This window comes from Sodiomyces alkalinus (genome assembly GCF_003711515.1).
Source record: "Sodiomyces alkalinus F11 unplaced genomic scaffold SODALscaffold_1, whole genome shotgun sequence".
Taxonomy (NCBI): domain Eukaryota; kingdom Fungi; phylum Ascomycota; class Sordariomycetes; order Glomerellales; family Plectosphaerellaceae; genus Sodiomyces; species Sodiomyces alkalinus.
The window spans coordinates 459888-486297 of record NW_021167079.1 but is presented as its reverse complement, the minus strand read 5'-3'; the positions used below and the strand labels follow the sequence as shown (position 1 = coordinate 486297).

Genomic DNA, 26410 nt, shown 5'->3' with positions numbered 1-26410 from the left:
TCTCGCTTTCTCATATATATACCTATATTAAGCTGCATTTCTACGTTTTTGTTGATATTTCTTTCTCTTCTTTTTTCCTCTTCTTTTTTTCTCTTCTTCTTTTTGTCTTCTTCTTTTTGTCTTTCCTTTCGCTTGCTCTCGTCTTTAATATCGGCGATCTGGAAGGCTGGCGTACTCTCGCAACATGTTTAAAAATGTCGTTTTTAACCGTTGTTTTACTTTATGTTGGCTTATGGCTGCTGAAGATATGACTGCAGATGGCGAAGATGTAGGATACGGCGGAATGAGATGGTCATGTTTGGTTCCGGTTGGTTGGTTTGAGTTTCTTTGGTGCGGGAGGAACTGTCGAATGGAGGACGTTGATAAGGGGTCATGGTGGAAACTTGCAGGTTTCATGGTTCGAACGAACCGCCATAGCATAGTGGCTGGGACCCAATATACTCTAATACCTATCCCTCAGGAGGTTCGCGTGCATTAAGATGACGCTATTCGTCTCACCGGCTGCTACTCCGTATGGAGGGACACGTCGAAGTAAAAGTCAGGTCTGACGCCGGAGGGAGACGGTTTGGCTGTCAACGTGTCTGCATGTCGGGCCGGCTTAGCTGGTGTTCGAAGGAGGTCTCCTCATCTCGGCTGGTCGGATGAATTGGCACCTGTCAGAGATAAAAAGTGCGATGTGCCGAGTCCGAGCAATAATGCTTGGATGCCGCGAGTATAAGTACACGTACATACGAATAGGTAAAAGCAGTTGGGGGAAGTTGGGTGGTGTGCGGGTTTAAAGACTGGTGGGACAAGGGGCATAATATTCGCGAGGGCTGCGACAGAGATAAACTGGGCAGGGGCTGGTAAGCGGCCTGACCTCTGACAGCAGATACCTATCTGCGCTTGTCCTGCGGGTGAGATCTACTCCGTACATGAAAGCAAGATGCTAGCCCTGGGCTACCCAGCTCCATGTCACTTGTTCTCTCTCGCCTCGTGCTGTGCGGCGTGCGCTCTGTCGCTAATTAAGGAGGGGTCATTGGTGTCGGGGTACGCATCAACATCAAACTACGAATATGTACGCCGTAGGAGTCCGCGTCAGATATTTGTTGGACTCTCGGCTTTTATCTCCATACAGCCGTCCATTAATGTTAAGTTGTTAAGCTGTGGCCCCGAGTCGCTTAGCAACCACTACTCGAAGGAGTATTGATTCACGGCTGTTTCGGGCCGTCTCTTGAAAGAATTCAAGGCGCTCACTGTGTCTACCTATTGTCATATGTAAGTGTCGTTAAAAGTTTACACTGAACCCAGCCATCTGGTAACGTTACCCGGCGGTCGGGGGGTGGAGAAGTGCACAGGGCAAGCAAATCGATCGTCTTCCGTGCCACCGGCCTAAGGGAAAGAAATCTCCGAGTGGGAGAGGAGGATACCGGATTTAATACCCGAGTCCAATCCAGAGTAACGGCATTTTACCTAGTTGCGATCGTGGGAAAAATGGGCTGGAAAGAGTTGAGAAACCGAAGCAATCGTCCGTATTGTTCCATTCCTTCGATTTGGGCGGTCAAACGACATATGTAAGAGGACGGACGATATTACAAGAGACCTGTGAAGGAACATCTGCCTCTCTAAGGTACGTACCTTTTTTGAAGGTGGCTTGCCATACCTTTGGCCTTAGGTAAGGTACCTTAGGTAGGTACTTCGCCAAAAGATGACAAGAACAGTCACACGTGACCACGCGACGTGAGAGATCATAGCCAACCAGCTGGGAATTATGGACCACTCGCGTGAACTCCCTGAACTTCCCAACCCCCATGCCAAGCTGGCCTTGCCAAAGCGTTCATCTCATTCTCATCTCATTCAGCGGTACCTACACCAGCAGTTTGAACAGAACTGGGTCATGGTAGATTGAATCCATCGAGTGTCACGTCACCTGAATGACACCAGCTTCTTGAAACCGAGACTCGGCGAAACTGCAAGGTTACGAGGAGTGTGAGAGAGCAAGCCGGTGATCCTCTCATTAAGGTAGGCCAAAGGCCACGGGGGCATCTGCTTGGTTTTTTATTTTCATCCCTTCTCTTGAAAACAGAAGGGAGCAAAAGAAAGATGGCCACCGAGCCAATGGATGTCGATGCACCGACTGGCCTTAAACGCAAAGCCGATGGTGAACCCGCCGAGTCTCGTGCGCCTCGTAGGATCAGGGTTAGTCCAATATTTATCGCCCACCCCCGCTTCTTTAATGCTTACTATCCGGCACGAACCTCTGACTCGGTAACATTAACACTTGCAGGCCTTGGATCCGGATGTTGTAAACAGAATTGCGGCTGGAGAGATTATAGTTGCCCCCGTTCACGCCCTGAAAGAGCTGATGGAGAATGCCGTGGATGCAGGCTCGACTTCAGTTGAGGTCCTTGTCAAGGAAGGGGGCCTCAAACTCCTACAAATCACCGACAACGGCTGTGGCATCCGTGTAAGTCCTCTGCCATTTTACGCTACTGTCCTGTCTCACTGACACCACCCCCTTTTCATCTCGCAGAAAGAGGATCTTGCTATACTGTGTGAACGCCACACAACATCCAAAATCACATCGTTCGAGGACTTGACGTCCATCTCGACCTACGGCTTCCGTGGCGAGGCCCTTGCAAGCATCAGCCATATTGCTCATCTTTCTGTCACCACCAAGACAGCCGACTCGGATGTGGCATGGCGGGCTCACTTCCTGGACGGCAAACTCGTGCCGGCAAAACCGGGACAGTCACCGGCCCCAAAGGCCACCGCCGGCAGGAATGGTACCCAAATCTGCGTCGAAGACCTCTTCTTTAACGTCCCTACGCGAAGGCGTGCGTTTCGGTACCCTTCGGATGAATACAACAAAATCATCGACATGGTCGGCCGCTATGCCGTCCATTGCGAGGGCGTCGCCTTCTCCTGCAAGAAACACGGGGATCCGGGTACGGGCCTCTCCATCCAGGCCAGCGCCAAGACTGTGGACCGCATCCGCCAAATCCACGGCGCCAACGTGACGAATGAGTTGCTGGAGTTTTCGACTTCCGAGGATCGCTGGGGGTTCCAGGCTGACGGCTTCGCGACCAATGCCAACTACCACGTCAAGAAAACTACGCTTCTGCTATTTATTAATCACCGCTGCGTCGAATCGACCCATATCAAGAAGGCCATTGAGCAGGTTTACGCTGCTGTCCTCCCCAAGAACGGACGCCCTTTCGTCTACCTCAACCTGAACATTGACCCAGCCAGAGTCGACGTCAATGTCCATCCCACGAAACGGGAAGTGCATTTTCTCAACGAGGACGAGATCATTCAATCCATCTGTGAGCACATTCGCTCCAAGCTGGCCGAGGTTGATACGAGCCGAACGTTCTTAACGCAGATGGTATTACCTGGAATGCAATGGGAAGATAAAGACGGTGCAGGTGCAGGTACTGGTGCAGATGAGGCCGAGAGAAGTCCGGCACCGGATGCGTCGGCTAAGAAGCGACCCCGAAGGAATTCCAATAACCTCGTTCGAACCGATACGTCCCTTCGTAAGATCACGAGCATGTTCCCGACAGCAGCAGCATCAGCATCAGCAGCACCAGCAGCACCAGCAGGCGAGGGCAGCGATAGAACCCCTGCTCCGGAGCTGGACGAGGATGTGCTCGCCATGCCCGAGGACGTCCAATACGAGACTGTGGATCGGGAGCCGACTCCGTGCCGGCTGACAAGTATCAAGGAGCTCCGGGCCGAAGTACGAGAGGACATCCACCACGACCTGACGGAGGCGTTTGCGGGGCACACGTTCGTCGGCGTCGTGGACGAGCAGCGGAGGTTGGCCGCCATCCAGGGTGGTGTGAAGCTTTACTTGGTAGATTACGGGTTCGCTTGTTTCGAATACTGCTACCAGGTCGGGCTGACGGACTTTGGAAACTTTGGTGCCATTCGATTCAACCCGACCTTGGACCTCAGGGAGCTGCTGCGCATAGCAGCAACACGTGAAAAGGAGGTGATCGAATCGCCCGGGGAGGATTTTGAGGTGGATGTACTTGTTGAACGGGTGGCGAGCCAGCTGGTTGAGCGTCGCGAGATGTTGCTCGAGTATTTCTCGCTTGAGATCACACCGACAGGCGATCTCGTGAGCATCCCGCTTCTGATCAAGGGATACACGCCGCCTGTGGTCAAACTTCCCAAGTTTCTTTTACGGCTTGGTCCGTACGTCGACTGGATGGATGAAAAGGCATGCTTTGAAACCTTCCTGAGGGAGCTGGCTTCTTTTTACGTCCCGGAGACACTACCCCCAAGTATCCCTTCTGGCGGCGAGGCGGAGGAGGGGAGTGCAGAGGCAAAAGAAGGGGAATGGGAAGGGGAAGGGGAAGGGGAAGACTTGAGCCGAGACGGGCCCATGTACCAGGAACTGTCCAGGCGGCGCAAGAACGTCCGCTGGGCTATCGAGCACATCTTCTTTCCGGCGTTTAAATCCAGACTGTTGGCCACGAAGGCACTCATGAAGGGAGGCATCTTGGAGGTGGCGGATTTGAAAGGATTATATCGGGTATTTGAACGGTGTTGAGATGGCGTTGACATTGGCGACGCTTACTATACCTACTTAGCTTAGCTGGGTAGGGTGAATACCAAGAGTTCGACAAACAATATTAACTACCTTAACTTTGCTTGCCACGACCGACATACTTATAGGCACATTTAACTCAGGCAGATTGTGGAAGAAGAAAGTCCCTCAGGCTTCCGACCGATTGGGAGAGCTCCGAGAGGACGTGCGGGTAAAAGTGGATCCTCCCGTAACTAGGTAATGTAAGTACCTAGGTACCTTATGGTGTGTGCTTGTACCCATACGATGCGTTGTACTTACCAATACTGTACCTACTTCGTAGCTCCCGGTGTGGGCTCCAATCGGTCGCTCCGCAGCTTCCAGCTCACTGAATTTTAAGCGGTCGGTCACGACAATTTTTTCCGCCCTTGAATGTGAAAAAAAGAAAGGAAACTCTAATGTCAAAATAATTTAACACTTTCCCACGATAAGCGATTTTAAAACGAGAGCCAACGAGTACAACAAAGACAATCGATTCCTGCCTATTTCAGGCAATAAGATGGGGAAAACACGCCGCAACCGCGCCCGGCCCAGCCGCAAAGACCCCATCCAGAAGACGGTCAAGCCACCCTCGGATCCCGAGCTGGCAGCACTGCGTGAGAAGTCCATCCTCCCCGTCATCCGCGACCTGCAGAGCTCGGATCCCAAGGCGCGCACGGCTGCCGCGTCCGCCGTGGCCAATCTTGTGGAGGATGCTCGGTGTCGCAAGCTGTTGCTGCGCGAGCGGGTCGTCCACATCGTCCTTTGCGAGACGTTGACGGACTCGGCGCTCGAGAGCCGGGCCGCCGGGTGGGAGATCCTGCGCGTGCTGGCCGAGGAGGAGGAGGCTGATTTCTGCATCCATTTGTATCGGCAGGATGTGCTGACTGCGCTCGACTTTGCGGCCAAGTCTGTGAGTTTTGGACACCGTCCCCATGCTTCTCAATTTCATTCCATTATTTTTTTTGGACTCTCGTACCACGAGCTCTACCAAGTGTCCGTTCACACTCATTTACCGACTAACTCCCCGTCAGGCATTGGAATCACTGGCCTCTAAGGAGGGGAAGCTCACCAAAGCCGAGCTCAAAGTTGTCTGGAACATTATCGGCTCACTCGTCGCCCTCACCTCCACGCTATCTGAAGCCGATGATGAGATTTTAGAGACTGTCGTCGGTCGCGAGTACATCCTTACATTGCTATTAACTGTGATCGCCAGCTCCGAATCACCAGCCAGCATCCGGCTCGACGCTCTTTCGTGCCTCATGACCCTCGCGGAGGACAACCGCCCGGTGGTAGAGCTTGTTATCGCCGACCAGGATCCTAAGCCATTTACGGCACTGCTTCAGCTACAAGACAGCCGGGGCGTCGGTCGCGTCCTTGTCTGCGGCGTGCTACACAACGTCTTCTCGGCCATGAAGTGGTGTGAAGGCAGCCCAGGGAGCAGGCAATTGTCCGATGCGACTCTCGTGAGGACACTCTCGGAAGAGCTTCAAGTCACGGTGTCAGACGGGGATAAGGGCAGTGACGAGTTACCGGAGAACAGTCAATGGTCCAAACAGACCGAGGTTTTGCAGCTGGCTCTCGAGATCCTGGCATCCATCGGAACCACGCTTCAGGAGTCGATGGCGAACAGTCATGCAAGAGACGAAGAAGAATGGGGAGGCATTGAAGACGACGATGCTATGGACGAGGACAAGGATGCAGGCGACGACGACACAAAGGATGAGGAAGCGGATGACTCCAAGGTCGAGGACGAGATGGATGAGGATGATATCGCCGATATCCAGGCAGACATGGCTATGGTCACCGGTGCAGATGACGATGAAGACGAGTCTTCATCAGAAGATCTCTCGACCCTCCGGGAACTTGTCCAAAGAGCCATACCGGAGATCATTCGCATGATAAACCTGTCGGCACAGAAGGCAGAGTACGTGCCGCTGCAGGCACCGGCACTCTCCGCGCTCAACAACATGGCATGGTCTGTCAGTTGCTTCGACTTCTCCGTGGACGAGAACGCCTCGATCCTGAAGGTCTGGGAACCAGCAGGAAGGTCGATCTGGGAGAACGTCGTCGGCGCAGTCCTGGCTTCCAACACGGCCGACGTCGAATTGGCCTCCACGGTTACGAGCCTGGCCTGGGCTGTATCACGCACCCTCCCGGGAGGCCGGCTCCAACTCGAGGGGGGCGAGCACAATAAGTTCATCTCCCTATATCATGCGGCGAGGAAATTGGACCAGAAGGCCCAGAAGGCCCAGAAGGGCAGCAGCACCGACGGTCAAGGACAGAATGCCCCGACCAAGGATGGGGACGAGGAAGATCCGTTCCAAGGCCTGGGCGTGAAGTGCATCGGTGTGCTGGGTCAGCTCGCGCTCCATCCGGCGCCTGTGTCCCTGAACAGAGAGGTCGGGGTCTTCTTGCTGACCCTGCTCTCGGGTCTTCCGGAAACTCCCGTGGCGGACGTTGTCGAGGTATTGAATCAGTTATTCGACATCTACGGGGACGAGGAGTACGCTCAGGACAAGGAGGTTTTCTGGAAAGATAATTTCCTGGAGCATTTAGAGCAGGCACTGCCGCAGGTGAAGGCGGCGGTCAAGAAGGTCGACAAGAGGACTAACTTGGAACTGCGGTCTCGTGGCGACGAGGCCGTGTTGAATCTTGGGAGGTTTATCCAGTACAAAAAGAAACACAAGCCTTGAAGTCAGAATTTGGACGGGATAGTAGAGGTTTTAATCGGTTGTGCAAGCCAACATACCCAACATGCGGGAAACCTGGCAGGCACCTCCTCCATAGGTACTATGTATTGATGGCTCTGCTGGCGGGGGCCATGCGATGGCGCGTGGTCGCCGTGATGGGCAACCCAGCGACGAATCAGTATGGAACTGGATCGGTTGGAGGAGCAGAGCTCTAGTCTAAATTGGCCAGTCAGGCTTTTGATAGCGAATGATGAATCGTTGTGCAACAAAACTCACATAACACCGTTTACTCCCCAGCCTTATCCGTAATTCCCAGATAAAATAAGCCCCGCAGAATCAGAGTAAAAAACTAAGGCCATGATTGTGATCTATCCCCGCATCTCTCCGCCGGTGGCACCAAGTGGTGGGAAACGGGTCTCCAGTTGGGGAACGAGACAAAGTTGCTGTTCCGGTTCTGTGTTCCGTGCTCCGTGTTCCGTGCGTGAGGAGGCGGAGGACCATCAGCCTATCGGCTTCATCTTTTTCTTCTTCTTCCCCTCACCGCTGGACCTCCCTTTCTGGAATTGCCGCCAGCTATCAATACGTTGGTCGCGCGTGGCCTCCCAGTCCTGTTCGTGCTGTCGTTTCCGCTTGCGTTGATCCAGCTCCTCGTCCTGCTTCCGCTGCTCGCGGCCCTCCTCCTGCAGCTGGCCCTTGAGCTGCCGCCTGCGCCGGTGCTCGTTGTCGACGAGGACTTCGCGCGTCTTCTCGCGCCACTTCTTCGCGAACTCGGGCGCCTTGAGCTCCTCGCTGTCGACGGTCCACTTGTTCTCGCGGATCAGCAGCATGCGGGCGTCGGCGATGGCCTCGTCTAGGCGTTCTCGGTGTTTTTCGTCCATGAGCTCCAGCTGGGCCTTCTTCAGCCTGTCGAAGGCTTCGGGCGCTTTCGGGTTCTTGGTTTTGTCCGGATGGATGAGGAGGGATTTCTTGCGGTAGCAGAGCTTGATGTCGGATTCCGGGACGCCGGGCTGTAGGTCGAGAACGGCATAGGCGTCTAATCGGAAGGCCTTGAGAATGCGCTCAATCTCGGCATCCTACATTGAGAGTGCATCAGTGATGGGGGTGTCGTTTCGAAGGCGATCGCGACGCCGCTCACCTTATCGAACTCCTTGGCCTCCGATTCCAGAGCGTCAAGCGCTTCCAACTCGTCTTTGACGTCCGGATTAGCCATTTCGGATTTAGATCTTCCTTCCTGTCTATGTGTTTCTTTCTCTTCGTCTTTTAGTTGGCGCAGAAGGGTATCTGGTGTCGTGAGATTCAGGAGAATTCAGGGTGAAAGGAGATGCGAGGTTTTGCGATCACAAATGTCTGGTTGTCTTGAAGCTTGTTCGGTGACCACACATATTGCCTCGTACACAGGTATCAGCTCGCCGTACCTTGAATGGTGGGACCAAGTACGTACGTAGTACATAGGTACCCACCTTTGAGAGATTAGATAAGATAATAGATAAGAGATAAGATAATCTGATAAGGAGTTTCCTGGTGCTACCCTGCACCGCCCGATTTTTTTCCCAGATGGCAGTGGCAGACTGGACATGTTCATGTCCTTGGTGAATTCCATTTTGCGATCACGTTTCGCAAGGGCCAACAAAGAAAGCTCTCGGAGTTTGGGGACTCGCCTGCCTTTCCATTAGCGATCATACCCCAGAGTTCTCTTTTAACTTTCAACATGGCCCCTCGTGAAGTCTCGCCCACCCCGTCTGACGCGGGTGTCGACATTGGCGACTCTCTGTTCGGTCAAGGTTGGGGCACAGGCACAGACAATGGAGGCGCAGGAAAAGATGCGGACGTTGATATGGATCAGATCCTGAACGGGGCTGACGACGATGACGACGACGGTGATGAAGCCTTCATTGCGCTGCAGCAAGCTGCATCGTTCAGGAAAGCTTCCAATCTCAAGGGCAAATCGGTCAAGAAAGGAGGCGGCTTCCAGGCAATGGGTACAGTCTCCCCGGGTCATGCAATGTCCCGCTTGTTTCGTGCACATTGACTTACGAAAAACTACAGGTCTAAACTCGAATCTCCTTCGTGCCATTACGCGGAAAGGCTTCTCGGTCCCGACACCCATCCAGCGGAAGACCATCCCCCTTATCATGGACCGCAGAGATGTGGTAGGCATGGCTAGGACGGGATCCGGAAAGACGGCCGCCTTCGTCGTTCCCATGATTGAGCGGCTCAAGGCACATAGCGCCAAGTTCGGTGCCCGAGCCCTTATTCTATCACCGTCCCGCGAGCTGGCCATTCAGACATTACGCGTCGTGAAGGATTTCAACAAGGGCACCGACCTCAAGGCCGTTCTCCTTGTGGGTGGTGACAGTATGGAGGAGCAGTTCGGCCTGCTATCAGCAAACCCGGATATCATCATCGCCACGCCAGGCCGTTTCTTGCATCTGAAAGTGGAGATGTCTCTGAACCTTTCGTCCATTCAATATGTGGTCTTCGACGAGGCGGACCGGCTGTTCGAGATGGGATTCGCGGCCCAGCTCACCGAGATCCTTCATGCGCTACCTCCTTCAAGGCAGAGCCTCCTCTTTTCCGCAACCTTGCCGTCGTCTCTTGTCGAATTCGCGCGAGCCGGTCTACAGGACCCGACACTCGTGCGGTTAGACGCTGAGACAAAAGTGTCACCGGACCTCGAGAGTGCCTTCTTCTCGGTGAAGGGGGATGAGAAGGAGGCGGCTCTACTTTACATCTTGCACCAGGTGATCAAGATGCCACTAGGAACACCCGACGGCGTGCCGCTGGACGTGAAGCCATCTAAGAAGCGAAAGCGGGGCAAGGACGGCTCGACTGGCAAGGGCAAGCCTACGGAGCACTCGACGATTGTCTTCGCGGCCACTAAGCACCACGTCGAATACCTCGCAGGGCTATTGCGGCAGGCCGGATTTGCCGTCTCGTACGTGTACGGCTCATTGGATCAAGAAGCACGGAGAATCAACACCGAGAACTTCCGCCAGGGAAGGGCGAATGTTCTTGTTGTCACGGACGTCGCCGCACGAGGTATTGATATCCCCGTGCTAGCCAACGTCATCAACTACGACTTCCCGCCCCAGCCCAAGGTGTTCGTCCATCGCGTCGGGCGAACAGCACGAGCTGGGCAGAGGGGCTGGGCCTACAGCATTGTACGAGAGCTCGACACGCCCTATCTCCTCGATCTGCAACTCTTCCTCGGACGCAAGTTCGTCGTCGGACAAGAGAGCGCGGACCCTTCCTTTGCGGAGGACATTGTAGTGGGCGCCCTTCCTCACGAGGGGCTCGAGATCCAAATGGAGTGGCTGGCCAAGACGCTAGGGGAGAGTGCCGACATCGCGGCCATCCGCGACGTCTCCGTCAAGGCAGAAAAGCTCTACTTGAAGACACGTCACTCGGCGTCTAGCCAGAGTGCCAAGCGCGCTCGGGAGATAGTTGCTTCCAATGGGTGGACGCAACGCCACCCGCTGTTCGGCAAGGTTAACAACGACCAAGAGCAAGCACGAGCCGCTCTCTTGGCCAAGATCAGTGGATACAAACCACAAGAAACCATTTTCGAGATTGGCCGGGGCGGCAAGGGGTCGAACAACGAGGCGGCGGAGATGATGAAGCAGTTGCGGAAGAGAATTGTGCCGCACAGAGGAAACAAGAAGGAGGAAGACGACAAAGCGAACCACGAGGATGATGATGTCGACTCGGAAGATGCCGATGAGGTCGAACATGGCAGTGCGAACAACGGGCGTGCCGGATCAGATGCCGCAGCGGGCCAATGGTTGGATGACGGTGATGATGGTGGTGATGGTGATGATCACGACGATGATCACGACGACGACGACGACGACAACGACGGCTTGGAGGTCACGGTATCGAATCCATCAGACAAGAAGAAGGGCGAAGATGCATGGCGCGACTCGGAGGTGTTCATGTCGTACACGCCACGGACCATCAACGCGGCGGAGGAGCGCGGATACGGAGTGCAGTCCGGCGCGCAGGGCTCGAGCTTCGTGGAGCAAGCGCGCGACGCGGCCATGGACTTCAACAACGACGACGCGGCCAAGGGGTCCGGGGAGCCGGCGAAGAAGGGCATGCGGTGGGACAAGAAGCAGAACAAGTACGTGGCGCGGGCCAACGACGAGGACGGGTCCAAGGGGGCCAAGTACATCCGGGGCGAGAGCGGGACGAAGATCGCGGCGAGCTTCCAGAGCGGGCGGTTCGAGAAGTGGCGCAGGGCGAACCGGCTGGGCAAGCTGCGGGTCGGGGAGATGGAGAAGTCGAACGCGCCGCAGCTGCCGACGGGCCCGCGGTACAAGCACAAGCAGGAGAAGGCGCCGAAGGAGGCGGACAAGTACCGGGACGACTACGAGGTGCGGAAGAAGCGGATCGCGGAGGCGAAGGAGAAGCGGGTCGGCAAGTACAAGGACGGGGCCGGCAGCCGGAAGGAAATCAAGGGGGCGAACGACATTCGGAAGGCGAGGGTAGAGAAGGAGAAGCGGAGGGCGAAGAATGCAAGGCCATCGCGGAAGTGAGTAGCCAAGACAAAAAGCAGAGGTGATGATAGAAGACACCTCGGAAATAAAATTGAAATATAACAAAAAGAAATGGGCTCGAGGCTACTCGGGGGCGCATCAGTTTGCTATTCAGACCACATTATTTTCATAAAAGTAAAACAATGTCTTACTCGTCTTGTGGCTTTCCAGTCTCGCTTGCCTTTGTTGTCTTGGACTTTGTCTCGGGGATTGGGTTTTTGTTCCAATATCGGCCTAGTCGACTTCCCTTATCATCACGATGCAGCTGACATGCGTCGAGTTGTCGGGGGGTACCTAGGAAAGGGGTCTCCCGGAGTACGGTGTACGTACACGTACCGATACCGTAGGGAGTGCCCGATACGGACCGATCTTTCCTCCATTCGGTTAGCGGTTAGTACCCACCGGCTTTGCACAACGGCTTAGTGCAAAGCCGGACCGGTGACTACCTTATTTCGTCATCGGGCTTGTTCACCACGCTAAAGTACGTACGTTGTACCTGGACTGTCTGGACAGTCTCTTTAGGTACACTAAATTTGCTACCAACCTCTCTGTCTCTCTGTCTCTGCCACCACCGCCACCAAACCCATCCCATGATATATGTATCCAGAGTACAATTGTACTCCTCCGTACCCATGCAGTAGCTCCCGTATAATGAGACAATGGACTCACCAAGAACTTTAGCTGGAGTTTACGGATAAGACAAAGTAGAAGTACTGCCCTTGACGTGCCGTAACTCGGCTTCTAACGTCCTCGAGTACCTTATTATTAACGCGACCTGGTCAACCACCAAGTTTTACCATCAACTCAAAATTCTCTCCCCATTATTATTAACACTTTACTTGTTGGGTTCTACCTAGTATTGATTGTTACTTGTTACCCACCTGGGTTATTCATTAACTTCTAATTGTCTTTTATTCCGAATCTGAAAGATTCTCGGAGTTTGTGACTTCTAGTGTGCAGAGAGAACTTGGCTTCCGACACCCGCTTGCCTCTACTTACTTACCATGAGTCGAGGCCGAGCAGGAAGGGAAATGTCCACCGGAGAAGATGGAGGGGCGGATTCCCCGTTTTCAGCCACCGGCTCGAATCCAGCCGTTGCAGCTACAGAGAACACGCTACTGTTATACCCCGACTCGTCGTCTGCTGCTCGTTCAAGTTGGTCTCGTCGTCAGTCTGCCAGGGAAGCCGAAGCCGGCCTACGGCATGAGGACGATGAAGAGGGGGGGGAGGGGCTGGAGGGCGAGGAGATAGATCCGAATGAGTTTGACATCCTCCTCTCCAAGTCCGTCCCCACGAGCGGCGGCTTCCTCGAGCCTGCGGTCACCGAGACGCCCATGTTACGCGGGCCCCGTCGTCGCCGTCTGAGTTCCATTTCCGCCCGACGTCGTTCCAGCACCTCCCTCATACCGGGTCATCGCCCGAGCATCCTCAGGCCTACGACCGAAGGCGACGAATCTCCGTCTTCTTCTTCTACGTCCATCTCAAGGCGCCTGTCGCGCGAGCTCTCCGAGGGAACCATCTATTCCGGCTCCACTGCCCGGGAAGGCGCCCAGGTCGATGAGCGATACCCCCTCCTTGCGCCCTGCGATAGCGGCAGCAGCTTCGCCCTGGCCGAAACCACCCCGGAAAGCCCTTACCTGATCGATATAAGCCACTCCCGCTTCTGGCTCATCTTTACCGATATTCTCCTCAGCTTCTTCATCTCCTGCTTCGACAGCACCATCATGGCCTCCTCTCATCCCGTCATCACCTCGTACTTCAATGCTTCCAACAGCGCCGCCTGGCTCTCGACCGCCTTTCTCCTCACCTCCACTGCTTTCCAGCCTTTGCTGGGTCGTATTTCCGATTCCCTGGGCCGAAAACCCCCTTACATGTTTACTAAAGTCATTTTTGCTGTTAGTACCCTATGGTGTGCTTGTGCGGGGAGCATGACGAGCTTCATCCTAGCGAGGGCGGTTTGCGGAATCGGTGCTGGCGGGATGATGACCTTGGGAGGCATCATCATGAGTGACATTGTCCCCATCGAGTGAGTCGCCTCCTTTTTTTCTCTTTTTTTCTCTTTTCTTTTTATTTTCTTCTTCTTCTTTTCTTCTTCGAAAAGACATTTGGGTGTTTGCTAGGGGCTGACGTAGATGGTTCTCTCAACTCGTCCCCCCTTGTTTTCACAGACAGAGAGGCGCATATCAGGGATACATGAACATTATATACGGTGCTGGCTCTGCTCTAGGCGCAGCACTGGGAGGTGCCATGGCCGACCACCTCGGCTGGCGATGGGAGTTCGGCGTCCAGGTGATCCCGTTGATCCTTCTCTGCTTCATAGCCCACGTTGCCATACCAGACGATCTGGGCCTCGAGACGAAGAAGGAGTCTTTCATGGAAGCCATGAAAACCTTTGACATTAGGGGTTCAGTCTTACTCACAGTCTCCATCACCTTTTTCATCTTGGGCTTGGTGAGTCCTCGGGCGTCAGGAAATCGAGAGTGGGTGTTTCTGATATACTGATACGATCTTCTCTTCGTTCTCTCAGAATCTAGGTGGCAATGTCCTACCATGTGCGTTTATTTTATTGACCGTCTTCCCCCATGCGACGAAGAAACAGAATTCCGTGCTGATCCAGCAGAATAGGGTCTCACCCTTTTGTCATCGCCTCCCTCGTCATATTCGCCGTCTGCTTTCCTTCTTTTCTTCACAGCCAGTCCCTGGCGGAGCGTCCCATCATGCCTCTCTATCTCATTACCCAGGCTCCTCGAGCAAACCTGATATTTGGCAACTTCATCGCCTCTATATTATCAAATGCCGTCCTCTTCAACATGTGAGTATCACTCCTCCCCCTCCTCTTCCCCCCTTTTCTATTTGGATGACTTGTTCGCATTAAGGTAACTTACGCCGGACTCTTCGACTCGCGTCTTCTTCTAGTCCGCTCTTCTTCCAGGCCGTCCTCCTCACCTCCCCTACAACCTCGGGCCTCAACCTCGTTCTTCCCACCCTCGTCTCCTCCGTGGCCGGCACAGCAACCGGGTTCCTGATGGCCTACACTCGCCGTCTCAAATGGCCCAGCATGTCCGGCGCCACTCTCATCTTCATCGGAACCACCATCCTCTCCTTCCTCCGCCGCGGGTGGCCAGACCCGCTCTACCTCCTCGTCCTCTGCCCATCCTCCATCGGCCAAGGTTTCCAGTTCCCGGGTACCTTCATGGCCGTGCTCGCCACGTCGGAACAGCGCGAGCAGGCCGTGGTGACGTCGACCCTCATAGCCTGGCGCGGCCTGGGCAACATCCTCGGCGTGGCCGCCAGCAGCCTCGTCGTGCAGAACGCCCTGACCGTCTACCTGCAGCGCTTCGTCCAGGGCCCGCTCCGGGACGAGGTCATTGAACTCGTGCGTGAGAGCGTCGAGGCCGTGGCCCGCCTGGAGCAGCCGTATCGCGACCAGGTCGTCATGAGCTACGAATCTGCTTTGCGCATTACTTTTACCTGCTGCGCCGTGCTTGCGTTCATCTCGGTGTGCCTGTTGTTGCCCATTCGTCTGCCCAGGTTGGGGCAACGCCAGTAGGTAAAACGAACCATCTCTGTCCAGATTGATCTGGGATGAACGGATATGAACGGTAGCCTTTTCTTTTTTTTTCTTTTCTGTTTTTCAGCTACATGCATGGTTGGATATCAGATACCCGGCGGGAAAGCAAAGGAGGGAAAGATCCAACACTTTCGAGTACTTTGTTCCCAAATGAATATAAATGAATATCAATACAACATACAAACAATAGCTTTGTTATGCTCGCTTCAACGGCACCATTGCCGATGTCGCTCCCTCTGCTGCCCTCTCTGCGCATGTAGGCAAGATGGTCGAATTTTACACACCGTGGATATCCTCCAATCCAATTCCCCCTTTTCTCTGCCGTTCAAGCCGACACAGCGACCACGAAGGAAGGCTGAACCCCCCTTCGAATTAACCGGTTACACCCCCCCCCCCGATGACAATCTATTTATTTCTACACAGCACTGCCACCCAGGAGGAGGAAGATTATGGGTGCCCTCAATGGACGCCATTCACCCCATCCATTCTGAACGCGTCGTGCTCCTCCTTGGTGCGGCGGTACATCTCCTGCGCCTCCCTCTCCCGCCGGCTGACGAACCCGACCTCCTCCCGCAGCGCCTCCAGACGCCGGGCAATGGCGACTTCCTCCGAGATCGCCAACGTCTTGAACCCGCTAAGCGCCTTGTTCGCCTTCTCAAGCGCTTCGGCCGCGGAGCCGATCTTCTCCTTGAGCATTTTCTGTCGCTTCTGGTAGCCACCCAGGTGCAGCGCGAGTTTCTTTTCCAGTTTGGCACCCTCCTCTGCCGAGGCGATGATGGATTCTTGGACAGCCTAATAAGGGAAAACAGTGTCAGCGCGATTGGCACGTACTGGAAAAGGAGGGGGGGAGGGGGGGGGGAATTGGGTTATGTTTGGCGGTGGGCATGTTAGGGGGAATACGTACGTCAAACGCAGCTCGCATCGTGGCCTCTTCCTGACGGGGATTGTCGCCGTAGCAGCCAAGACCGAGACGCAGCGAGTCGCGGCCACGCCCCTCGAAATACGCCTGGATCTGCTCCAGTTTCGGGATACTTTTAGTCTCTACGAGGATTTGGAGACGGGCATCGTCAAGATCGCTGTCGCTGATGGTAGCCAACGGGGGAACGCCCACGCCCCCCTTGAGCTTGGATCCCGGAAGCGGGAATTTCGCGGCGTCGTTGGCGACCAGGGCTGCCGCCTCTTTGGCAATAAGCACCCGGGCCTCGTCCTGGACCTGGCTGGCGGCGGCGAGCATAGCAGCGACGTCCACCGTCGCAGGGCGAGGCAGCTCCTTCTGCATGACTTGCGTCCGCCTCCTCCGCTCCAGCGCCTCTTGGACCTGGCGAAGCTCCCTCTCGCGGCGATCCCGTTCGCCGGCATCCTCGACCTCGACTTCCTCGCCGTTCGTCGTCTCCTGCTGCTCTTCGGGGAGCTCGAGCTCCCACTCGGTGTCCTTGGGCTTGGGGAGAGACCCGAGGCCCTTCTTGACCTGGTCGCGCAGGGTCAGCTCCCTCATCTTGAGGTCTCGCGGTGTTGCTGATGCGAGCGGCGGCGCGCCATCTGCCGCGTTCAGAGCGAAACTGTCTCGAGGCGTCCGGAAGGGAGTCTGTCCGGTCCTGCCCGGCGTCGCCCCGATGCCCCCTCCTTCTTGGCCGGGTCGGAGCGGAGTCGCCATGGGGTTCGGAGTAGCAACCACCTGCCTGCGGGGAGCGATGCCGTCGAAGCCAGTGGTCCCGGCGCCCTCGTGAAGAGGCGTGTTTTCGCCCCCCAGAAGAGATGACTGCGTGTTGGTTAGGGCGCGGATATTCCTGATTTCGTTGGCGATGTGGTCCTCTTGCGGAGGGGCACGAGGCGTGCGGATCGGCGCGCTGCTGTGATGTAGAGTCGAGTATTCGCTAACAAGGCCCCGTGTAGCATCGTTCTCGCTTTGCCGAGCGACGGTGCTCGCCTTTTCCCCCATCATCCCCATCTTGACAATCGCCTCAAGCTCGGCATCGCTGACCTGGGGTGTTGGGAGGTTCAACGGTCGTCTCTTGCTGCTCTGCTCGGCTTCTCTGATTTTCTGCATCTGGCCGGCTTTGATAGCCGCCTGAATGGAAGCCGACGGCGCGTCCTTGTCCTTTTTCCTCCTCTTGCTGTCGCCGTCCTCGTCGCCGTCGCCCTTTCGCTTGCTCGCTAGGTGTTGTTTCCGGGGATCGAGGGCCTCTCGTTGCTTCTCATTGCGGACTTGTTCCTCGGCAGTGTCGTAGAACCCGAGCGTGGGCTTCTTCTCAAAGGGAATGTCGGCGTTGTAGTCCATCTGGCCCTTCTTGCGCGTGACGATCTTGATGTTGATGCCGGCCGTCTTCAGCTCGCGGCGCTTCTGCAGGGCAGCGAGACGACGGGACTCCTCCTGCTGGCGTTCCCGGGCTTTCCTCTTGGCTTTCTTTCCCTGTGTATTGGCAAGACGCGCGCGCGCTTCGCTCAGCATTTCCTTTTCGTCCTCGTCCAGGTCGATGGTGTCGGGTCGCGCGGGCTTGGTTTCGGGATCGGGGTCGACCTCTCCCGGCCGTAGGCGACGAACGTCATCGGCGCTGGGTGCCTGTGTTTCACCGCCCTCGGGGCCGGTCAGTCCGAGACTGCTGGCCTCGCGAGCCTCGGCTTCGTCGAGGAGTTTCTGGTAGCGCTCCAGACACTGATTCGCGGTACGGCCGACGATGGGGGCGATGGTGCGCCATTGCGTCGGCATCAGCTTGGCGAGGTGCAGCAGCTTCTCGTCCTCCTCTTTGCTCCATTCGATCTTCTTGATGCTGGGGTCGAGCCATTCGTTCCATCGCGCTTTGCACTGCTTGGGGGTTTTACGGGCCAGAAGGGACGAGACGCGTGCCCACTGGTTCAGCCCATATTTGGACACGGAGGCCTTGAGGATTTCATCCTCAATGTTGGTCCACACGCCTCCTTTTACGACGGGCATTGTGGTGGTGTCCGAACGTGACTGTGGTTTGGTCCAGGTTGGCGTTGGACGGCTGTCCTTCTGTTGTTTCGGGAGCGAGGTCAGAGCTGGAGAACTGGAGACAGAAATCGAAGACATCGTTGTTACGATTTGATAAGCTCCTGGGCACGCCAAGAGTTCTGTGATTAGATAATACAACTTCGTTGTAGTGCTGACTCAGCTTGCTTAGCCTACCAGTTCTATCGTACCGTAACGTTGCGGACGTTGGGAATAAATGTCCGAGCTCCGATGTCCGACGGCATGGTGGGGTTGCATCATGAACAGGATCCAATAGCAAAAAGAGGTGCTCCAGGTCTGTACGATTGAAGTCCATGATGTCAGGCCTGCGTCGGTCGAGGTACTTTACTCCGCACATTGTACACTTACATAATTCATGGCGGCAGCGCGGTACCTACGGTACCTAAGGTACCTAGGTAGGTAATTAATAAGACATACCTTAGACATTGTAGCATACCATGTTTGTACCTGGTAATATATGGTCATGGTGCGCGACGCGTTTGTCGGGACGGCTACTGTGAATGCACTTCTGAATCCACGCTTCCGCTCCAGGGATGCATAGGCATTGGCATGGGCGTGGGGCCTCTCGGACTTTGCTTGGTTGGTCATCACTTTCAGACTGAGGGTCCGAGGAGGATTCCACTTCGCCCACCTCCGCCCGGCATGCCTTCGTCTTATCTAAAGGTATCTATCTTATTTTATCTTGGTTTAAACCTCCTCCATGATCCAATCTCCCGCGACAGTGCCATTGCAGGTCCTTGACACTCGATGACGCCCACGACCTTTATTACTTTGCCCTTGATCTGACCCAGTCGCGGTTGGGTAGGTTGGTTAGTAGATCTCACCTTGCCTAACCTTGAAGTTTCGCCCAATCCATTGTTCGGCCGCTCTTTAGAAGCAAGGGAGGGGTATGGCCTGCATTCAACGGATTCATCCACGATAACCCCCCAATCCAAGCCTCCCGATTTGAGGTTATCGGAGGAAGATTCACCCACACAGGTCCAAGACACGTTCTCCAGCCGAGATTCCCTGGCGACCATTGAAGGGGGAAACCCAAGAGAAAAAAAGAAGAAAAAAGGGAAGAGAAGGAAAAAACCGCCCGGAAATTCAACTCTTCTCTGCACTTGTAAAGGAAGAGAATCACAACCACCGCCATGTCTATTGCGAAGGACCCGCCCACTGGGGCTCTCAGTGTTGGGCCTGCGGGCGACCCCGTCGAAGCCGAAACTGCCCAGCTCCTCGACAGCAGTGACCAAGACCGCAGCGCTGAGGCACCAAAAAACGCCTGGGCGGGAGCGAAAGACTTTGAGGGTCTCCGATGGTGGCAGATGCCTTCTGTGAGCAGCGGACCACTGTTTGGGGGGAGGGGGGCGGGGGACTCTCCCCCATGCGTTCAACTGCTGACCTTGCTTGCGTGCATATAGGTTAAATGGATCTTGGGCCCGTTCTTTCTGTTCAGTCTCGCGTTTGGCGGCGTCCTCGTGCCTAGACTCAATCTGTGAGTTACCGACGGCCGATCTTGCGCAGTCGCACTCTAACGCCGGACGTGTGTATAGGACCCTAGATCTGATATGCCGGAAACACTTCGCCGACCAGAACCTTGTTAATCCGGATTTTATATATGCGCCGATTATCCTGGGCGCGGACAACCCGCAATGCTACATACCCGAAATCAAGAAGACCGTGTCCATGTTTACCATGGCCATGAATCTGATGATTGGCATCATGTCCGCCATTACGGCCCCTAGGCTCGGGCAGCTGTCCGATAGATATGGGAGGACCAAGTTCCTGGCGTTGGCTTCGTGTGGTGGCTGCGTTGCCGAGTTTATCATCATCCTCTGCGCGAAGTACCCCGATGCGATACACTACAACTGGCTGCTCGTTGCCTCGTTCTTCGACGGCCTGACCGGCTCCTTTACCACCGGAAATATCCTCACTTACTCGTACACCAGTGACTGCACGCCGCCATCGAAGCGCGCCGTTTCTATCGGCTATATGCAGGCCTGTCTTTTCACCGGTTTGGCGTTTGGCCCCCTCCTGGCGAGCTACTTCGTCGCATTTACCGGCAGCCTGCTGTCCATCTTCTACGTCACCTTGGGCTGCCACATCTTCTTCGTGCTGTTTGTGGGATTCGTTGTGCCCGAGTCCCTGATCAAAAAGCGCCAGCTGCGTGCTCGGGAGCGTCATGCCCGGGAAGTGGCAGCCGCCTCGGCCAGTGGGTCCTGGCTCTCCTCCGTTCGCAGGGTGAACGTGCTGGCCCCTCTCAAAGCTCTCTACCCGACCGGTTCCGGAACGTCGATGCCACTGCGGACGAATCTATTGGCGCTGGCAGTCATCGAAATGATCCTTTTCGGCTCCGCTATGAGCGCCGCTACGGTCATTCTCCTGTATTGCGAGTCGGATTACACGTGGGGCTGGGGCACGGTCGAGAGTTCGCGCTTCATCTCCATTCTTTCTTTAGTCAGGGTCGTCGTCCTGCTCGCCCTCCTGCCGGCCATCAACTACTTCTTTCGCACAAGGCCAGCGGCTCGTCGCGCGCGAAAGACCGGCAGCACCGGCATTGTCGAGGCCAACGAGGGTGCGGATGGACTGGATTGTTGGTTGCTGCGGCTGGCCCTCCTGTCCGACATCGTGGGCTCGCTTGGCTATCTGTTCTCTCGGACAGCGACCCTCTTTGTCATCTCCGGAATGGTGACTGCGCTTGGTGGTCTTGGGAGTGCCACGATCCAGGCAGCCGTGACGAAACATGTTCCCCCTGACCGAGTCGGGCAAGTTCTGGGCGCAATCGGCGTGCTACACTGCTTGTCGAGGATATTGGGACCCATCGCCTTCAACAGCCTGTATGCTGCTACTGTCGGAAAATTCGATCAGGCCATTTTTGTGCTACTGGCCGCGTTGTTTGGTGTGGCATTCCTTGCCAGCTTGATGATTAAGCCACATGGTGAGTACAGGCACTTCTCATGATCGCGTCGGAGTCGGATAGTCTGGATGTGTAGTCCCACTAACGGGACGCAGTTTATCTCAAGGAGAATGAAGAAGAAGCAGAACAGGCCGGAGAACGTGAGCCTTTGCTCCGGTCTCGGTAGTTTGGGTTGTACGCATCCGAAACAACTGTCGATCCGCCTGCTACTGAGTTGAGCACTGATGTTCTTTGCCGGCCCCGGAATCTCTCGATGCGACGACACTGATGCTCCTGTCCGGCCAGGAATGAGTATGATGAGATGTTGTGGCCTTGTTACTTGTATATAATGAGAAGCGGGGGGTGGGGGGATCGAGAAACCGAGAACGTAGGGGTAATATAATTGGTTGTATGTTTCTTGGTAATAGTTCCTTGAATCGGAATGAGATTGTAAATGCCAGGAATAAATATCCGGGACAAGGGTTCAACAGAGAGAAGAAGAAAAAAGGCCAATCAGGTGAAAACAAAAAAAAAGAAGAAGAAAAGACAAGAGGAAGAAGAAGCAGAACATGGATCGTCCTCAATTGTCCCCTGCATAAGGCACCGAGTAATGGCAGACTATTATTGTCAACCTCCTTATTAGGTAGTGTGTTGTATTGGGACAACAGGCTGGTACTTTTAGCAAGACCAAGGTGTTGTCATAAGGTAAGGTAGCCAGAGTGATTAGGACATCGTAGGTACTAACAATTTCCTCAGACTTGCCTCCACTAAACCAAACCTGCTTTCTGTCATGCGCAACAAAGCCTTCCGTGGTACTTCCTACTCTCATGTTTCAAAGAAAAAGACTCCTATCCGTCGCAAGTCGAGTGCATCTCCTCATTCCCGGGCGGACGATGAGCTCGCTAGACAGAATCCATTTTGGCCCCTATGAGGTCACTGAGCAGGTACGTCTCCATACTCAGTGCTGTGTTTCCATGTGCATAACATCCTCTTAAATTCACGAGTTCGCCGTCAAGTTAAAACAGTATTCACGATTAATGAGAGTCCCTGGCTAAGCGAACACCCAGGTCTTCCTGCGCACACCGCATTCCTTCGCTCTCGTGAACATCAAGCCTCTTCTGCCGGGGCACGTTCTCGTCTGCCCCATCAAGCCGCATAAGCGGCTCACCGATCTCTCACTTCCAGAGGTCACTGACCTGTTCAGCACAACACAGCGCGTCCAGCGCATGTTAGCACGGCACTATTTCCGATCCAGCCAGGGGCGCAATGGCGCTCCATCAGAGTCGTCTCAGCCGCCACCATCTCCGGACGACGGCTCATTTAACATCGCCCTACAAGACGGCGCACGTGCCGGCCAGACCGTGCCTCACGTTCATGTCCATATTCTCCCGCGTATTCCTGGTGCAACGGACAAAGATCCGGGACCAACCGATGAGATCTACGAGCAAATGGCGCACGAGGACGGCAATGTGGGTGGTGCTCTATGGGATAGGGATGTGTCCATGAAGGGCCGGCCGAAACCCGGTGGCCAATTCCCTCGGATCGAGGACAGTTCAAGACAGGCGAGAAGCTTGGAAGATATGGTCGCCGAAGCGGATATATACAGGGCTGTCTTGAGGGACATGGAGGAGCCCTGAATGAGGAACGCGTATCATATGGAGTCCCTTCGACCTCCCAGACGACCGCTTTTTGTTATAGACATTATAGACGTCACCTATCCCGCCCGTCCTGTTCACACTGAGCTGCCCGCCCTGGAGGAGAAATCAAAGCATAGCTTGAAGCAGGCAAGCGCCAAACGGCTTGGAGGAGAGGAAGATGGGCACTGCCACTGCACGGTGCTTACCTTCCAAACATGCATAAAAACGTACTCCTAGCCCCGATAGCTTGATGTACCTAAATAAACCATTATAATGTCCTAAAGTGTGATGGCTTAATAAGGTGGGTCGTTTTAATTGGGCCTGGTACCGAATCCAAATCGCGACGCGGTCAAGGACGTGTCACGCATCGCGGGGACACGACAAGGACAAGGGCAAGGAGACACGAACCACAGCCTGTAACTCTCAACCTTGACCTAACACAAGCCTCAACGTCAACAACCAGATTGAGAACGAACCCAGCATGTTGACCGCATCCTCCCCGATTAAGTTCCCTCCCTCATCCTCACCTCCTAGCACCAAGCGGCCCCGCAGAACTGGCGATAATCCTCCTCCCAAGGTAAAGCCTAGAGTCCAGAGCGGCTTTGTGCTCGACGATGGCTCCGACGACTCTGGCGATGACGGGGATGACCACCCACCCCTAAAGAAACTCATGACAGGTCCCTCGCCATTTACTGGGCTGCCTACCGAAATCCAACAAAATCCCTTTCCCACCCCGAATCCAACCACAAATTCTCAACCCGTTAATCTCGCTCATTATGATCTCCCCGTTTCCAGTTTCGTGTCGCTCTCTGAGTCGGCATTGGGTCTTGGAAAAAAGCGGGCCTTCACCATTCGCTCCAGCTCTGGGAAGGCGATCCCTATCAAGCAACGGAAGCCGACGTCGAATGTATCCTACGAAAGCATGGTCGCTGCGAGGACCAAGACGAAGGAAGGGCGTGCGAAACGCGGATATTACGGCGTTGATATCAACGATCTCATCGATACAGCCACCAAGGAGCTAGCCGACCGTCGAACTCAGCGAATTGAGCCCTCGAACTCGAACGACGTCGTCCGTCCTTCGACCGAAACGGCCCGGACGACGGGTTCCAGACCTAGGAAATCCCTTCTATGGACGGAGAAATACCGGGCAAGGACCTTTATGGACCTCTGTGGCGACGACGGCACCAACCGAATGGTGCTCCGGTGGCTGAAGCGGTGGGATCCCTTGGTTTTCCCAGGAGCCGCGAAGAAGAAGAACCCTATTATCCGCAGATCCGGCATCAAGGATCGGGCTGAGGAGGAAAAGCCACACCGCAAAATTCTCATGCTGACGGGACCTCCCGGACTTGGAAAGACGACCTTGGCTCACGTCTGCGCCCGACAGGCTGGCTATGAGGTCGCGGAGATCAATGCCAGTGACGAACGGAGCCGCGATGTGGTAAAAAACCGCATACGAACCAGTCTAGGGACCGAGAGCGTCAAGACCGTTGAGAACGTGAAGACGCACGGAGATGAGGGCTACAAGCAGAAACTGGCCCGGCCAGCCTGTGTCATTGTGGACGAAGTGGACGGCGTCGTCAGCGGATCCGGGGCCTCTGGTGAAGGCGGTTTCGTGAAGGCCTTGATCGATCTCGTCCTTCTCGACCAGAAAAACAGCGCAGCAGCGGGCGCGTCAAGCTCGACCTCAACGAACCGCAAGAAAAAGAAGGGCGACGACTTCAGACTGATGAGACCTCTAATTCTGATCTGCAACGACGTCTATCACCCATCTCTCAAACCTCTGAGGCATTCCAACTTGGCAGAGATCATCCACGCCGGGAAGCCAGGCGTCGAAGCAGTTGTGTCACGCCTCGAAACGATTTTCCACAAAGAAGGCATACCCTGTGAAAAGGACGCTGCAAGAAAGATCTGCGAGGTTGCCTGGGGTATGCCGAATGGGATAGATGCGAAGCGAGGTGTCCATAGCGGAGCTGAGGGCGACTTGCGAGGCGTCTTGGTCGTGGGAGAATGGGTTGCCGGGCGATATAGGGCCACGGCGTCGAGCGGCACACCCCTGACACGGAAATGGCTGGAAAAGCATGTGATGCAGGACCTGGCCAACGGAACCGGCGGAGCGCGGGGCCTCGGCAGAGGCAGCGTGAAGGACATCGCCGACCGCATCTTCCAGGAAGGTGCCGGGTTTCCCAAGCTGGGCCTCCCCAAGCGCACGGAGATGCAAAAGCAGCAGCACGAACAGCCCAGGGCGCAACTGGGATTCGCCGAGCACCACAAGAAGCACGCCATGGAGCGCCTTCAACAGATGATCGACATCAGCGGAGAAATAGACCGGATTGTGACGGACGTCATGCTGGAGTATCCGAACCGCGAATTCAACGACGACTCCTTCTTGACCAAGCCGAACGCGGCCTACGACTGGATTCACTTTCACGATGCGTGCTCGTCTAGGCTGTACTCAAGCCAGGAATGGGAGCTCGCGCCGTACCTTTCCCAATCCCTGCTTGCATGCCACCATTTGTTCGCGTCTCCGAAGCGGCACGTGGCTACAATGGGCTATGATACGAAATGGGGGGGCGGCGACGCTGAGAAAGAAGCCCACGTGCTGCCCTTCTCCGGCCCGCGCGCCGACTTTGAAGCTCGCGAGGCCGAGAAGCGCAACCGGGCTGTGCTGCAGTCCATCCAAGGACAACTCGGCCCTAATTTGGTGCGATCTTTCCGGAGCCCGGAGGACATTGCGACGGGGTTTTTACCCTATCTCGTGCGCCTGGTCTCGCCGGACGTGAAGCCGGTCATGGTCGGAGGCGGCGGAGACCAGAAGGGAGTCGCCAGTGTCCGCAGGGACGCCGAGAAGGCCATTGTCAGACGGGCAGCCGAGGTCCTCGCCGACGTGGGCATCACATTGCAGAAGGGGAAGATTGATGGCGATTCTCTCTTCTCCAGGGGACCCCAGTGGGTCTACCGCCTGGAACCGTATGTTTTCCTATATTTCTCCCCCCTTTTCCATTTCAACTTTCTGCCGAGAGACGAATTCTAACCCGAGGGACAGGGATCTTGATGCTCTGGCCATGTTTGAGACGGCCAGCAGTATCATTTCTAGCCAGGCACCTACCCGCTACGCGGTGAGGCAAGTTCTTGAGCAGGAGCTCAATGCCACTATCGCGAGACGTGAGAAGGAGGCCCGGCAAGCGCGCCTCAGGGGCGGCCAACCACTTTCGCACGAGAGACCTACTGAGCCCGACGACAAAGAGAACTTGCGACAGAAGAAGGAATCTAATACCGTGCTGCCGGTGGGATTCAAGAAGGATTTCTTCGGACGGATCATCGAGACTAGGCCGCTACAGGAGTTAGACCCTAATAGCGCTGAGAGGATGATGAAGGCGAGCATGGGGAAGAGGAAGGTCTGGGTTACATATCATGAGGGAATGAATAATGCGGTCAGGAAACCCATTTCCCTACAGGAGTTAATGAAGGGAATGTAGAGTAGAATAGACCTGGGGAATGGGGGAATTGGGATGTTATACAGCGTTACAATGCTGGCAGTCTGACAGTCTCTGA

General features: G+C 55.3%; 10 protein-coding genes across 10 annotated transcripts; 7 read left to right on the top strand and 3 right to left on the bottom strand.

Moving 5' to 3' along the window:
* Window positions 1-230: 230 nt before the first annotated feature.
* SODALDRAFT_353926 (hypothetical protein) lies at window positions 231-953 on the bottom strand (the record flags this gene model as incomplete). The annotated part of the gene is made up of 4 exons (XM_028613669.1): window positions 231-382; window positions 578-633; window positions 733-782; window positions 915-953. 4 exons carry the CDS (start codon window positions 951-953, stop codon window positions 231-233), a joined length of 297 nt encoding a protein of 98 aa, XP_028469620.1.
* Window positions 954-1802: 849 nt separating this feature from the next.
* On the top strand, window positions 1803-4628 carry SODALDRAFT_325997 (DNA mismatch repair protein hexB). The gene is made up of 3 exons (XM_028610049.1): window positions 1803-2178; window positions 2267-2446; window positions 2513-4628. Exons 1-3 carry the CDS (start codon window positions 2083-2085, stop codon window positions 4538-4540), a joined length of 2304 nt encoding a protein of 767 aa, XP_028469619.1. The 5' UTR covers window positions 1803-2082; the 3' UTR covers window positions 4541-4628.
* Window positions 4629-4957: 329 nt separating this feature from the next.
* SODALDRAFT_325996 (hypothetical protein) lies at window positions 4958-7513 on the top strand. Its single transcript, XM_028610048.1, has 2 exons — window positions 4958-5468; window positions 5590-7513. Exons 1-2 carry the CDS (start codon window positions 5076-5078, stop codon window positions 7249-7251), a joined length of 2055 nt encoding a protein of 684 aa, XP_028469618.1. The 5' UTR covers window positions 4958-5075; the 3' UTR covers window positions 7252-7513.
* Window positions 7514-7723: 210 nt separating this feature from the next.
* Window positions 7724-8458, bottom strand: SODALDRAFT_341504 (hypothetical protein; the record flags this gene model as incomplete). The annotated part of the gene is made up of 2 exons (XM_028613039.1): window positions 7724-8321; window positions 8384-8458. 2 exons carry the CDS (start codon window positions 8456-8458, stop codon window positions 7749-7751), a joined length of 648 nt encoding a protein of 215 aa, XP_028469617.1. The 3' UTR covers window positions 7724-7748.
* A 374-nt stretch (window positions 8459-8832) lies between these two features.
* Window positions 8833-11783, top strand: SODALDRAFT_302706 (DEAD/DEAH box helicase; the record flags this gene model as incomplete). Its single annotated transcript, XM_028608935.1, has 2 exons — window positions 8833-9227; window positions 9295-11783. The coding sequence occupies exons 1-2, from the start codon at window positions 8957-8959 to the stop codon at window positions 11781-11783; spliced, it is 2760 nt and encodes a 919-aa protein (XP_028469616.1). The 5' UTR covers window positions 8833-8956.
* Window positions 11784-12580: 797 nt separating this feature from the next.
* SODALDRAFT_325993 (MFS general substrate transporter) lies at window positions 12581-15532 on the top strand. Its single transcript, XM_028610047.1, has 5 exons — window positions 12581-13809; window positions 13952-14234; window positions 14311-14335; window positions 14409-14595; window positions 14700-15532. The coding sequence occupies exons 1-5, from the start codon at window positions 12815-12817 to the stop codon at window positions 15331-15333; spliced, it is 2124 nt and encodes a 707-aa protein (XP_028469615.1). The 5' UTR covers window positions 12581-12814; the 3' UTR covers window positions 15334-15532.
* On the bottom strand, window positions 15436-18367 carry SODALDRAFT_302701 (myb-like DNA-binding domain-containing protein). Its single transcript, XM_028608934.1, has 2 exons — window positions 16259-18367; window positions 15436-16146 (listed from the first exon to the last, which is right to left on the bottom strand). The coding sequence occupies exons 1-2, from the start codon at window positions 18284-18286 to the stop codon at window positions 15814-15816; spliced, it is 2361 nt and encodes a 786-aa protein (XP_028469614.1). The 5' UTR covers window positions 18287-18367; the 3' UTR covers window positions 15436-15813.
* A 913-nt stretch (window positions 18368-19280) lies between these two features.
* Window positions 19281-21331, top strand: SODALDRAFT_522 (MFS general substrate transporter). The gene is made up of 3 exons (XM_028615440.1): window positions 19281-19659; window positions 19747-19820; window positions 19879-21331. The coding sequence occupies exons 1-3, from the start codon at window positions 19477-19479 to the stop codon at window positions 21284-21286; spliced, it is 1665 nt and encodes a 554-aa protein (XP_028469613.1). The 5' UTR covers window positions 19281-19476; the 3' UTR covers window positions 21287-21331.
* A 372-nt stretch (window positions 21332-21703) lies between these two features.
* SODALDRAFT_529 (Bis-triphosphatase) lies at window positions 21704-22921 on the top strand. The gene is made up of 3 exons (XM_028615454.1): window positions 21704-21926; window positions 21978-22165; window positions 22289-22921. Exons 2-3 carry the CDS (start codon window positions 22049-22051, stop codon window positions 22856-22858), a joined length of 687 nt encoding a protein of 228 aa, XP_028469612.1. The 5' UTR covers window positions 21704-21926; window positions 21978-22048; the 3' UTR covers window positions 22859-22921.
* Window positions 22922-23528: 607 nt separating this feature from the next.
* Window positions 23529-26334, top strand: SODALDRAFT_269415 (hypothetical protein; the record flags this gene model as incomplete). Its single annotated transcript, XM_028607652.1, has 2 exons — window positions 23529-25825; window positions 25902-26334. 2 exons carry the CDS (start codon window positions 23529-23531, stop codon window positions 26332-26334), a joined length of 2730 nt encoding a protein of 909 aa, XP_028469611.1.
* Between the last annotated feature and the right edge of the window lie 76 nt (window positions 26335-26410).